General features: G+C 42.5%; 2 protein-coding genes across 3 annotated transcripts in view; one reads left to right on the top strand and one right to left on the bottom strand.

Annotated features, from left to right (window-relative positions):
• The window catches only part of mnat1 (MNAT1 component of CDK activating kinase), a 44,488-nt gene extending 37,120 nt beyond the window's left edge, over positions 1 to 7,368 (bottom strand). For both annotated transcript variants that reach the window (XM_061843036.1, XM_061843037.1), the window contains exon 1: positions 7,168 to 7,368. In XM_061843036.1, the coding sequence (XP_061699020.1) occupies positions 7,168 to 7,256 (89 nt within the window). In that variant the 5' untranslated portion in view covers positions 7,257 to 7,368. The remainder of the gene's footprint in view (positions 1 to 7,167) is intronic.
• Positions 7,369 to 9,906: 2,538 nt separating this feature from the next.
• On the top strand, positions 9,907 to 13,756 carry six4a (SIX homeobox 4a). The gene is made up of 3 exons (XM_061843028.1): positions 9,907 to 10,640; positions 11,784 to 12,457; positions 13,158 to 13,756. Exons 1-3 carry the CDS (start codon positions 9,907 to 9,909, stop codon positions 13,754 to 13,756), a joined length of 2,007 nt encoding a protein of 668 aa, XP_061699012.1.
• The last annotated feature ends 129 nt before the right edge of the window (positions 13,757 to 13,885 follow it).

Here is a 13,885-nt window from a genome sequence, read left to right as displayed (position 1 = left end):
CAAAAAATTGCTCTATCAGGTTCAGGGCAGGACTCTGCAAGCCAGTCAACTTCATTCATATCAAATTTTCTCTTTCAGGTCTTACTGGACCTTGGTTTCCAATACTTGTGCACAGACATGTTGGAACAAGAAAGGGTAATCCCCAAACTGTTTCGGTGTCCAAAATCTTTGTATGTTGAAGTATTAAGAATTCATTTCACTCAAGCTCAGGGGCTAACATTGTGGACACTTCCAACTTTCCTGTTCCAACATCACTGCACATTAGTATAGAAATCAAGGTCCATAAATCATGGATGAGAGGCTTAGATCTGGATGAACTTGACAGGCCTGCCCAATACTGATCTAAACCCTATAGAACACTTTGGATGAATTAGAGGTGAGACTGAGAGCCGTGTGCAACCGATCGGATAGGTCCCAAATATGCTGAGCCACTTGGGTGTGTCATGGCCAGGTAGCAAAAGATTTGCAGCACATTTCCATCTGTTAAAACTGTTACAGCTGCTTTGGTTTGCAACCTTTAGTTCCTAAAAAGAAACAATTGACGTGGAACTTTCCTAAAAAGATAACATGAATGTCATGATATTCAGGTACAATTTTGTACATCTAGTTACATTTTACCTCATTTACTTAATAAGGTAAACATAAGATAAACATGAACCTTTGTAAGTATGAGTAGTTATGTTTAAAAATATAATATTCATATCACAGGCGTCAGGCAGAAATTTCCCCTCCAATCTCCAATGTCAGTTTTCGAAAGAAAGTCCATGTTTGTTGAGTCATTAATATTGCCTCGTAAAACAGAGCAAGCCTTTTTTCAACACTTTAGACTACTTTAGACAGTCACTTGACAACTGAGATGCTGTGGTGTGATGTTGTGGTGTGACCTTTAAAGGGTAGTTCATGCAAGAAAAACCCTCCAAAATGGCGGACTTGAAACAATTCTGAAGAACGGGACAAAATTGACCCCTCCGTACAGGGCACTTAACCACGCCTCCTGAAGTGACGTCACGCCACGTGCGCTCACGTAAGACAAACAGTAAAAATGGCAAATACAATACAATACATTCTGAACTGAGACAGACTCTATGCTTCCGATTTCATTCAAATCAACAATATATTATAGATTCTAAATACAATACATTCTTAACTGAGAGAGACGCCATGCTTCTGATTTCATTCAATCATTCACACGTAGCAATGTTATGCTAGCGGAGAAGGTCTCATTCAATTATACGAGACGTGTATTAAAAATCAAATTTAGGGCATATCTTCATGCAAATACAGTCTGGTTAACTTTCGGCCGCGACCCAGCAAGAAATCAATACGTTTGTGCAGTCCGATCATCGCTAAATATCGCTCAACAAAGAATAAGTGTGTCAATCGTTCACACGTAGCAGTGTTATGCTAGCGGAGAAAGTCTCATTCATTTATACGAGACGTGTATTGAAAATCAAATATAGGGCATACCTTCGTGCAAACATATGTGTTCCGGTTGATATTAGATGGATTTAGTTGATGATGCGGTCTTCCACAAATTTTGATCCATCGAAGGCATTTTTCGTACTGGGTCTTCGGTTTTGGAAAGGGTACGAATCGAACTCCACCAACTAGCCTTTCAGGATCGTCACTATCTGTCGTCACTATTACAAAGTCCATGACTACACCTCTTAACCATATTTTTTGTTAAATAACCCAAATACGCGATAAAACGCTAACAAAACCTATACTGGACCATTCAATGTTGACTGAGAAAATGGCGGGAGCAAAAACGGGCTTTGGTTTATGCAGATCTCTGGCCTCTGATTGGTCAGTGACGCGGATTGCGCAATATCCACGGAGGGGTCAATTCCTCCAGAGCGATGTGAAATACTCATCAGCAATGATTGCAAACGCTTGATTAAAGTTATTGCTGCCAATGGTGACACAACCCATTATTAGGTTCAAGAGGAAATTACTTTTTCACAGGGCATCTAAAAAATTTCTTTTTTTTTGTGGCTAATAAATTGAATTGTCATTTGTCAACTGAATTTTGTATTGCCTTGGGTTGTCTTTGAGTGATATTAGAATTGGTTCGATGATTTGAAACTTTTGTGTGTGATAGGTATGCAAAACAAAAAAATGAAATCAGGAAGGGGGTGAATACTTTTTCATGGCACTGCATATTGATGCTCTTGCCAGTAGCACAGCTGTCAATATCAGCAAAGTATACAGACAAAGTGGAGTTGGAATGATCATTTATATTAAATGTTCATTAATGAACTAAATAATTAGAATTAGAGTGTTGCAATAAATCACTTATGTGAAAAGATCTCAAGGACTATTTAGCTTAGGAAATAGGAGAATTTTCTCAAAATCAAACATTTTAGTTGAACATTATTATTAATCTTTGGTGGTAAATATCAGTGGGCTAACTTAAGATGTAAGATACTTGAAACAGATTTCAAGAGGAGGACATGGTCGACTGGTCGATCGCAATCGACGCCTTGAGTATCCCAATGTGGTAAAAGCCATTGTAAACAGGACCCAGGAGGTAACCAGCTGTGACTACCTCAGTGCAAAATTTTAAAAATAGCTAAGATAGTAAGATAACCATGACTGTACTATTTACTTATTGTATCAAAAGGAAAATACATCCTGTTTCAGATATTTCCCTTTTGTAAATTACATGAAAGGCTAATCATTTCTACCAATTTTTAAACAAAGAGTGAAAGGAATGTAATATTTCACCTAGTCTTGCAGAAGAGTAATACCTTATTTTTCTGCAACACAGATTAAAAAAAAAAAAAACATACTTTGAAAATGAGCATCAACTTAAAGCTGTTCTGCAATCAGATACAGTGACTTGCCTCCATTTAATTAGGCATGCTCACATGTGTGCCCAAGTGTCAAATCCCAAGGGACATGGGCCTGGTATCATCATACAAAGGTAATAAATAACACATATCAGAGGCCCTCAGTGACAGGGATACAAAATGTGCTGTTGTGCAGTTTAAATTTAGACAGATAGCACCGGTGAAGCTTGATACTGCGTCATGTTGCGCTGCATTGCATTCCACTACATGACTTTGCCAGGTCAGGAAGTCAGCTTAAGCCCACTGTGGAATCGACACCAACTCAGTGAGAGGTTGACAGTTATTTCAAATGTAGGATCCGACTAAAGAAAAATAGAGAGAAAATTATTTCTATCTGCCCAATGCCAGAGGAAATTAGTATTTATTTGGCAAATTTTAGTTTCTTTTTTCAACGTCTGAAAATGACATACAGTAAATTACTAAAAGGGATGCAACAATATTCACAATACCGCAAAAGTGCCCTGATATTACATACTACTGCGATCCACTTGATTGGACGCGTAACCCACAAAAAATACACTGAATGACTGGCCCACATGACCAAAAGGCTGTGTTGAGAGGAATGCAGGAACAACACGGTGCCCCCAGCCCCACCCATGGCTACACCGTAGCCACTGTGTCGGTCTGAGTGTCACGTCACAATCGATTGGGCGAGAGGCGCCTTGCTGTTCACGCCGGCCACCGTCCAAGCCAACGCTGACGCACAAGCCAGCATCGGCTGCGAGTAGAGCTTCACTTTAAGAAGCTAAGTATATCCCACCTGGTGGCAGCCTCCATCCAGGAAGCCCCACTAGCCGGGCCTCTGCAGACCCCCACCACCCTCTAGAAGATGAGCCGCCGAATTATTTAAGTCTAGTGTAACAACAGCATGCTTTAGTGGTATACTAAGTGAGTGTTTATCTCAAGTTGAAAGTCGTGGCTGAAAGAATATCACACAGAGAATAACGATTCCGACTCCCCATTACAACATATCCCTCCGCCAATAAATACATTAGTCTGGAAAATGAAATAACGAAATATGCACATCAGCTCCATAATATTATCAATACGAAAAATACATCTGACATACTACCCTCTCTTCAAATGGAATGTCCACATTTCAATTGAAAACATTAACCAATTCATGGGCAGGGAGGCAATTTTTTCCTGATTGAGATAAAAGTCTCCCTACAGGCCACAATCATGGAAATAACACTTCTTATTCGTTTCAAAAACAAAGGGCAAAAAAATGTACCCTCTCACGGGCAGCGTCCCAAAACTGGGACAGGTATGTTATCAGTTCTGTGACCTAGTACATCCTAGAAATATATGTTTATTAATTAATTCTTATTCTAGAACGACACTTAATAATAGTGATGGATTAGCATTTTGAAGACAAACTTGGTTGCATACTGACCTTTCTCCCTTTCTTCTCTTGGAAAACGCTCTATGTGTACTTGAGGCAGCCATGTTGGGACAGGAAAGAAACGGAAATAACTCCTTGCTAACTTTGACCTATGAGTTATCCTCTCCTGATACAGAATTATGGCTTAGATTAAAACATTTAAATATTTTGATATACTGAAAGATATAATGCGTAAAAATCATGATGTCCCAAAAATGGGATGCTGCGCACGAATGAAAAAGGCTGCTCAGAAAAATAAATCCTACAATACCACTAAGCAGAGGAAAAGATACTAAGGATTTTTATCCTTTTAAGAGTGCTCTACCATTTCTGCAGTCACCTGGATTTTTGGATTCAAGCAATCATTGCAAATAAGCAGTATCCAATTTGTAAGGCTAAGAATAAATAAAATGTAAAAATACTGTAAATACTGCTAAATGATTGAACAGACAATTTCTCAATTGACAGCTTATCACACCAATAATACTGTTTCCGAGGTAGTGAATGTAAACACTGGATTGAAGTAGATGGAAGTGCAGTGTAATATTATGTATGGTTTGTATGATTTTATCTTTTTCATGAAAATCTGCAGTGAAAATGGACAGAAACTACTAAAACCTATTGGGAAGGGTTTGGAAAAAGTAAAGAGGAAGAAGCACAAGAAAAAGAGGTTTTGGTTTTCCTGCTTTTGCCTCTCTACACCACCTGCACTGTGAACCTTCCTGTAATATCTAATAAAGTATTTCTTACAATACTGTGAGCTATAGCTATCGTCACATCTGTAATTTCTAAGCTTTTAAAAAAAATGGGAAAACCCTGAAGATGGTGTCATTTCTTTGGAAGCTTTGATAGTTTAGTGACAACAGTTAATTAAACACCTGTGGGTGTATTTGAACTAGACACACCTGAAACACGCTGCTTCTTTGTATGACATCATGGAAAAGTGCAAAGACACTTGTCAAAAAATCAGGAAGGGAAATGCCAACTGGAAGAACGCTGGTTCATCCTTGGGTGCAATTTTCATGCCCGAAAGGTGCCACTGTTCAAACAATTATACAAAAGTATAAACACCATGGGAATGTCCAGCCATCATACCACTGATGAAGAAGTATGGTTCTATGTCCCAAAGGCGAATGCGCTTCAGTCTGAAATGTGCGCATATCAACCCAAGAACAAAAACAAAGACCTTGTGAAAATCCTGGCTGAACCAATGAAACAGGTATTGTACTAACATGGGCTAAGAGGCCACTCGAACAGGAAGAAGCCCTAACTTCAGATGAAACACAGAAAAGACAAATTATAGTTTGCAATAGCACAAAGGGACAAATACCTTAATTTTTGGATACATGGCCATCATGACAACTGCAAACATTTGGAGGGGAAACACGTTAGCTTGAAAGCCTGACAACAGCATCTCAACTTAAATTGGTTTCAGAACTGTCGCTCGGTTTACAGCAGCCCGACCTCCCAACAAAGGTGACCCAGTCTGTAAGTGGGAGGAATTATTGCGACATTGCAGAATACTTTTAATTTTCTGCATGGGGTCGTGCATATAGTTTATACTGAGGCTGACCTGATGACAAAGCAAGGCACCTTCCTGATGCATCAGTCAATAAATAAATAGTAGAGGGGATTGAAAAATTGCTCTCGTCAGGCTGTTTGCTACTGTTGTGTGTCCCCTTTAATCTGCTACACAGATGACAAGGTTAAATCTTGAAAAGTGCCCACCAAACAGGTTTTATTTCCGAAAGTTGCTGTGTAAAATGCTTTCTGACTGGCTCAGGTAACTAATTGAGGTGACCAAAATATTACACACCTGTCTTTATGAATTATTGTACACCACCACAAACAACTAAAATATTACACACACTGTACTGTTAAATTCAAATCTCTCTCAAATTGAGATCGACCAATGTCACCTTTGTAAAAGCATTTTTTTCTTAAAATAAATTATATAGGCTGTCCCAAAGGTCTCGGCACATGGCTAAAAATGCATATTTTCAAAACTGCAATTGTCGACGTGACGGCACGGTGGCGGAGCTGTAGATCATTGGCTTCACAGTTCTGAGGATCGGGGAACAGATCCCGGCCCCACCTGTGTGGAGTTTGCATGTTCTACTGGTGCCTCTGTGGGTTTTCTCGGAGCGCTCCGATTTCCTCCCACATCCCAAAAACATGCAACATTAATTACTCTAAATGGACCCTCAATGTAATTATGAGTGCAACTGTTGTCTGTCTTAATGTGCTTGAATGGACAGCAACCAGTACAGGGTGTATGTACCCTGCCTCCTGCCCGATGACAGTTGGGACTGGCTCTGGCACTCCTACGACGCTCATGAGGATAAGCAGCGAGGAAGGGGGTGAAATTGTCAACATTTCATTCAATCGGACAATTGTGTTCATAATGTTGGAGTAGAATAGTATATGAACTCCATATGTGATCATATTGAAATTGAGATAAATTGTTAAATGTGATGTTAACGTGATGTTTATGTTAATGTGATGTTTTTTGTTTAGTACTGCTGATATACACTTGAGCAAGGAGTAACACGGATTGTTGCACTGCCTCTGTACTCTGTAATATCTTGCTCCATGTTGGGCCATTGTCACTACTATTTCTACAACTATTCGGGCAATTTGTAGTAGTAGTAATAGTAGTAGTAGTAGTAGTAGTAGTAGTAGTAGTAGTAGTAGTAGCAGTAGCAGCAGTAGCAGTAGTAGTAGTAATCTTCATGCGAAAACAAATCAACAGTGCAGTTCCCATCTCTATTGACTAGTTGCACACGCTTACACAAAACACGCACATTTCTTCGCGGTCAATAAGTGAATACGTGTATTTACATGAACAGTAGATGCTTTTTGTGTTCAAGAATGTGATTTTTGATACAGTAAACGTGTTACTCTCTTAGTCTGGGTTGTCAAAATACTCACAATGTGTGTCCACACACGTTCACCATGAGCTTGAGCGAGGGGTTTCTGTATTTTGTTGTCTTGCATCTCGGACAGCTTTGGTCATCCATGACTTTCCTCTATAGCCGCAAAACGACAAGGAAAAAGGGGGAAAAGGCGACAAGCATGTAGCAGGAAAGCTCAAATTTCCGACGGTTGCCGCTTGTGTTTCGTCGGATAAGGTCCGACTGGAAACGAGGAACAATAGTTCCTCTGTCATCTTTTAGCGTTGAACTCGCGACAGTGCTGTTTTAAAACAAAACAGTTTCATACTCAAAGGGTGTATTTTGTCAACGTTTTTATATTTTTAAGGAACAAAATGTATATTCCTCAAAGGATTTTTTTTATCTCAAGTGCAATTGAAATGTTACGCTGAAGTGAAGTCTGAAACCCATCATTTCTGACGTCAAGAAAGTGGATGGATCGACAATTTATTAATTAAAACAGCTAACATCAGTAAAAGTCTAATAAGTTACACAAACATGGGATATTCAAAAATCATTTTTTAATGGGACATGGGTATAATAACATTAACTCCCTGCCGTGTAACAAAACTTATACATCAATAAACAAAAATGTTGCTTGTCTATTTTTACTGGAATTATTGAGTGATTAATAGAATAAACAAGATGTTTTTGTGGCTGACGATTTTGTGCATTGCATCATACAGATATTTCTTTCGAATTTGGTAACCTCAGTCAGATACGTGAAATGGGTGAAATATTGATTCATTGCAGTTGTGTAATAAATAATAGTGTAATAAAAATGATCCTCGTAAATTTACTGTCAGAATAAAAAAATACAAAATGATTGTACATAGATTGTATTTATTCATTCGGATGTTGAGCATCACTGGGTGACATTTGAGTGCATGCGTGAGAAGCATAGTTGCAAAGAAATACTCAAACATTCCAACCGTGCTGAGGTGGAGTTGATGTTCTAAAAGTAAAATTGTCAAATGAGAAGACTGACATTATTGCTGAGCATGGAATTTACATTTCATGAGACAATCAATATCAGGGTTCTGTTTTCCGTCTAGTAAGGAAATAAAAACATTCCGTTTTTCATAGCTTTCATTTTGACATGTAAGACGGTAAAATTTCAGAATGAAACATTTAATGTACAGGGAACAAGTGTGCAGTTTCAGTTTTTTTTTTCTTATGGAACAATAACTTAGTTAGGTAACAAAGGCCTTTAGTATTTACTCATTCCTGAAGTCTCGTTTCTCAACCACATTTTAAAGAGGTCTTTGTTATCAATTTGGTTGTCTTTTGAATTGCCATCAACAGCGCACGAATTTCTTCAAAACATTTGCTAATACCCCAAAGAAGAAAGGTATTATTAAAGTGAGGTGATTGTTTTGACTATTCAACTCACGCTCGTTGTGCAATTCATGTTATGGGATAATAAATACATTGGTATATTTCTTATAACTACTTTTGCAACTCCAGTGTATATAAAAATGTGCATAGAAATACTTTTCTTAGTGTATTTCCATGAAGATTTTTCAGGTATCTGTAATTGATTATTTTTCTGGTGCATATTTTATTTTTAGTCCCTTCATTGGTACTCCTTAATCCATGGAGGATCGTTTCTTGTTTCTTGTTACAGTGACTAGAGGGAGGTAACGTCAAGCACGGTTGAAATCTTTGTTAGCAATCTGGCATGGTCTCCCAAGTTGGGGGGGTGGTATGATCAGGTACCGCACTAAAATAAATTGGAATGACGAAAACGACACATTCAGAGACGCAAGAATCGCCATCCTTGGCCTTGTTTGAACGAATTCCTTTGTGGCTGTGTGTTGTCTTTTAATCCCGTTAAAAAATATGAGTATAATCTAAAAATATATAGATATTTCTCCAGGTGGTCTCATTAGCTCATTCATCTCAGTTTTTTATTCCATTCACAACCATAGCAGAACACGTAGTTTTGTGTGCAGTTTTCAAAAAAATGATGATTGTCTATTTTTGACAGTAAGACAAAAACACAGACCCTCATTTATACTTTTGTATACTTGAGTTTGTGCGTTATTAGTCAAACCAAAGTTGAATCCGTACTTTTACCTTTCATTTTACGTTTTGTTCTGTTTTGTTTTGTTTTGTTTTACAAGTTCTTAAGTACAGAGTGTGAGTATTTTTGCGACCTCTATGCAAGTCATTTTACATTATTCCAAAGGACAGATTCACCACTCCAGGAACTCCCGGGTTTACGCGCACAGCACGCTTTTCGCCCGCTTGTCTGTGCAGCCGCCACCCCAGAGAAACAAAACAAAACAAAAGACAACAAAAGAAGTGATATAGCCCCGGACGAGCCCATTCCCACGCTCATAGAAGTGCTCTTTTTGCACGGACCCCACAGCACAGGTGAGCTCAGTGTTGGGAATACGGTGCGGCGGAGCTCGAATGACTCACAGCTGAAAAGCAAACATTCTAGCCCTCCACATCCCCGACGCTCCTCCTCCCCTGAGCGGGGTCCTGGGCGGCCAATGGCGTGGCCGTGCCGCGCATAGACCTCGGCTTGTCTCCTTCCACTTGCAGTCTGCGTGGAGTAAAAAAGTCACGTTGGGAGGCGAGAGCGAGAGAGAGGGAGAGAGAGAGAGAGCGAAGTATCTACTTACAGCTGCTGTCAGATATCCGATCGCCTTCGCATGGCGAGGAGGTAACCTGATCGAGCTGGGAGGAGGAGTGACTCGACCAGGGAAGCCTTGCGTAGGGAAAAAAAATGTCTTCTTCTTCAGCCGGAGAAGTCACAAGAGCAAATGACATCAAGAGGGAAAATGTGAAGGAGGCGGACAAGCAGGAGTGCATCAAGCTCGTGTCGCTGGAGGCGGCGGAATTGCCCATGGAGAGAACGGCGCCCAACGCGGACGTAGTACGCACGGAGCTGCTCGTGAGCGCTGCCTCCTCGCTGGCCTTCTCTCCCGAGCAAGTGGCGTGCGTGTGCGAGGCTCTGCAGCAGGGGGGCAACGTGGACCGCCTGGCCCGCTTCCTTTGGTCCCTGCCCCAGAGCGACCTGCTGCGCGGCAACGAAAGCATCCTGAAAGCCCAAGCCCTCGTCGCCTTCCACCAGGCTCGATATCAGGAGCTGTACAGTATTTTGGAGAACCACAGCTTCAGCCCGTCCAACCACACCTTCCTGCAGGATCTGTGGTACAAGGCCCGCTACACAGAGGCGGAGAAGGCACGGGGGAGACCCCTGGGCGCCGTGGACAAATACAGGATCCGTAGAAAGTACCCTCTCCCTAGGACTATTTGGGACGGCGAGGAAACGGTGTACTGCTTCAAGGAGAGGTCCCGGAACGCACTGAAGGATCTGTACAACCAGAACCGGTACCCCTCTCCGGCCGAGAAGCGCAATCTCGCTAAGATTACGGGACTCTCCTTGACCCAGGTCAGCAACTGGTTCAAGAACAGGAGGCAGAGAGACAGAAACCCGTCCGAGGCTCAGTCCAAAAGGTGAGGCCTGAAACACCTTGCCCCACATCAATTCTCCAATTCACGAACTCTTTTTCTGTGCGATTAATGAACACGATTACCCATCGCTGTCGTGATTAAGGAAAAAACTGCGTACAGTATATCTACGTTTAAGGATGTGGATCACGTTTGTGATGTTTTGAAATATGAACTGCTTGCCATTCGGATCCGGTTTCAAGCGTGGCGTGGAAACCAGCTATAGCGCTCATTCACACCCAACACTACAATCTAAATTACTTTAGGAGTTCGGGGAAAAATAACTTGAATGAGAAGTTTAATTTCCTCGTAATTTCCGAAATATGTGGAGACCTAAAGTCAACAGTGCTCTTATAGTATTTAATTACTGGATGTCTGCCTCCTTTCATGTGGCTCTATTTATGTCTTTGTGTATTATTGTACACATGAATACGCAGGCACGCAAACGAACACGCGCAGGCGCACACACACACACACACACACACACACACAAGATGGCTACTGCTAAAATTATATGTAACGTGTATATTCAGTGAACCCACACTTGTGTTATCTGGTCCTGGAGGAGGAGGAGTAGCAGGAGAAGGGGGGCTTAGGGAGGTTTGCCCCTTTGTGGGTGGGGGCGCAGCTGTTAGAATCAGTCTTAAGAGTTACAATATAAATTGAGTAAATGACAAATCCACATTTTTGTAAGTATAACTAATGCTTACAGAGCATTTAAATTGAGTTGTAAAATAGTATGCATTCTTAGTTCAGCCCAAAGAACATTTGAAGCCATTTGTTTGTGTCACACCACCATCACCGCCACTGTCGGCTGTTTTTTTTTTTATCACACCAGAATTTATTGCGCCAAATGGTCTGCGCTTGTTGACGCTGGTCGTCTCTCCACGAGGCAAGAAGGGCAATGCGTTCCCAAGCGCAGCCTGCTCTTCAAAGCTGTGTAGCCTCATAACACAGAAACAAATGTGACCTACGACGGCTCTTGCATGCCACATGTGAACAGCAAGGACAACTATTTGTGGAAAAATGCCTTGAGACACTTAGCATACAAAAAAACCCCAATTTAAATATATACTGTATATGTGTCAGAAAATGTAACTGCATCCTTTATTGTTGTTTTGTGACCTGCTATGTCTTATTACTTCCCAGTGAATCTGATGGGAATCACAGCACAGAGGATGAGTCCACCAAAGGCCAAGAAGAATTGTCACCTCGGCCTCTCTCGAACTCTTCAGACGGTGTCATCACACATGGGACACTTCCAATTCAGTCAGGGGCTCTGGACAGTGGGGTGGTCATCCAGCAAATCGGGGACATCAAAATGCCTCCAGGATCCAACAGTGGGGGTCTCTACAATGGAAGTCTGGTCACCAACAGTGCCTCCTCTGCGGCGTTTCACAACGGCGGCTCATCTTACCTCCACTCACCCGGGAACATTCTCTTCAACGGGCTCAATTTGGGCATCCAGCCTCTGGCTTTCAACTCTCTGAGGCCGACTGGAGGGGTTCTGCTGGGTGGTTCCGGAGTGGACATGCAAGAGAAAGGACTGGGAGGCTCTCCTGAGGACTCTGGCCTGCAGTACACCTCCCCCTACTCAGGCTGCGTGAACGGCGGGCCCGTGAAACTGGAGGGGGTTCACACCATGGCCGCCCAGAACGGAGGCTCCTCCGTGTTGACCTTCAGCTCCTCGCTGGGCGGCTACAGCCTGGTGCAGGTACCCGGCGGAGTGTCTGACAGTGATGGAAGCTCACTTCTTAACAGCGATGTGGGCCTTCCTCCCCTGCAGCTCTCTTCCTCCTCCTCTTCCTCCTCGCTCACACAAGGTAGGTTTTTGGAAAATCACGTGATATCTCATTGTAGTTTCCACCTCTTGATTCATATTGTACTTTAATACACGAACTGAGATGAAATGCGGTAGGAATAAACACTGAATTGAATAAAATATTTTTTTTAAGTTGATATGGTAAACATTGAAATCAAAACAGTTCCGCCCTTCCGCAATTTTCCAGTGCAAAACTGGAGACTCTCTTCTTTATTCGTGGATATAGTTAAACCGGCTTATTCTACAGAAAATAGAGACACCCGCTTCCCCGATCAAGAGAGAAAGTGCTAGTTCTTTGAAAAGCCCAAAGATGACTAAAAACAAGTTACCGTCACTCATCAATATGGCGCTCTTGATCTTCAGATCCGGGGAGTAGGGAAAACACAGTTCAGGCAATCAGAGGCCATGAAATGCACTAAGAGGGAACAGCAAATATGCCATTAAAGCACTTACTTTGACATTGAGCAGAGAATCCATGCCAGGAGGAATTGAAAGGAAAAAACAAAAAGTGCAGCTTGCTGTAGAGGAACCGCAGGCTCAGGCTGCAACAACACAATGTGTGCGAGACGCACAACAGTCGCCTTGAGGCTGGGGGCCTCTCAGTGAAACATATCATGTGTACAATATGAGAAGTGAGAGTGGATTTACTGTTGTGCGCCAGATGCAACGTCAGTATTGATGTGTCTTTTGTCTGGCCACAGGTACAATACCTCTGAACGATGTCCCAGTGAGCTCATCCAGTGACGAGTCCTTCCAGCGGCAGGACAAGCTGACCATGACCTCCTTGCATCACAGCACAGTCCTCTACGGTATGAACGACGTCAACCAGCCGCCCATCAAGAAGGAGCCTCTGGAGGGAGGTGTCTATTCCTCGTACCACCACGGGCTCCACCTGGACCCGAACGGGCAGATCGGCTACTCCACCCTTGGCTCCGAGGAGCCTTCATCCACCCAGGTCCCGGTCTCCGTCACCGCCGCCACCTCGTCCAACCCCGAGGTCTACACCACGCTCACCGTCAGCACGCCCCTTATGGCCCAAACGAACCCGAGCGCTCACCACCTCCAGCCCGCCGAGTACCTCAGGGGACACGAGGTCAGGGCGGCCCAGCCTTCACACCTCATGGGCCCCTGCATGGACAACGACTACATGAGCCTGTCAGAGAACAAGGTGGACGGCACGGGGCCGCCCAGCGTGACAGACATGGTGCGGGTCATGTGCGGCAACATGGAGCCCGAGGAGGAGAAGGAGCTAGCCAAACTACAGACAGTGCAGATGGATGAAGACATGGGTGACCTTTAACCTTAAAGCGGAGCTCATGTCTGTGCGAGCAGCGCTAATCTTTTGTGTGTGCGTGTGAGTGTGTGTGTGTGCGCTTTTTTTTTTTTTTAAATCATTATTTCTTTATCTGTTAAATTATTTGACAATACT

The sequence above is a fragment of the Syngnathoides biaculeatus genome, chromosome 15 (assembly GCF_019802595.1).
Source record: "Syngnathoides biaculeatus isolate LvHL_M chromosome 15, ASM1980259v1, whole genome shotgun sequence".
NCBI lineage: Eukaryota > Metazoa > Chordata > Actinopteri > Syngnathiformes > Syngnathidae > Syngnathoides > Syngnathoides biaculeatus.
This window is presented reverse-complemented; position numbering and strand designations above follow the sequence as displayed.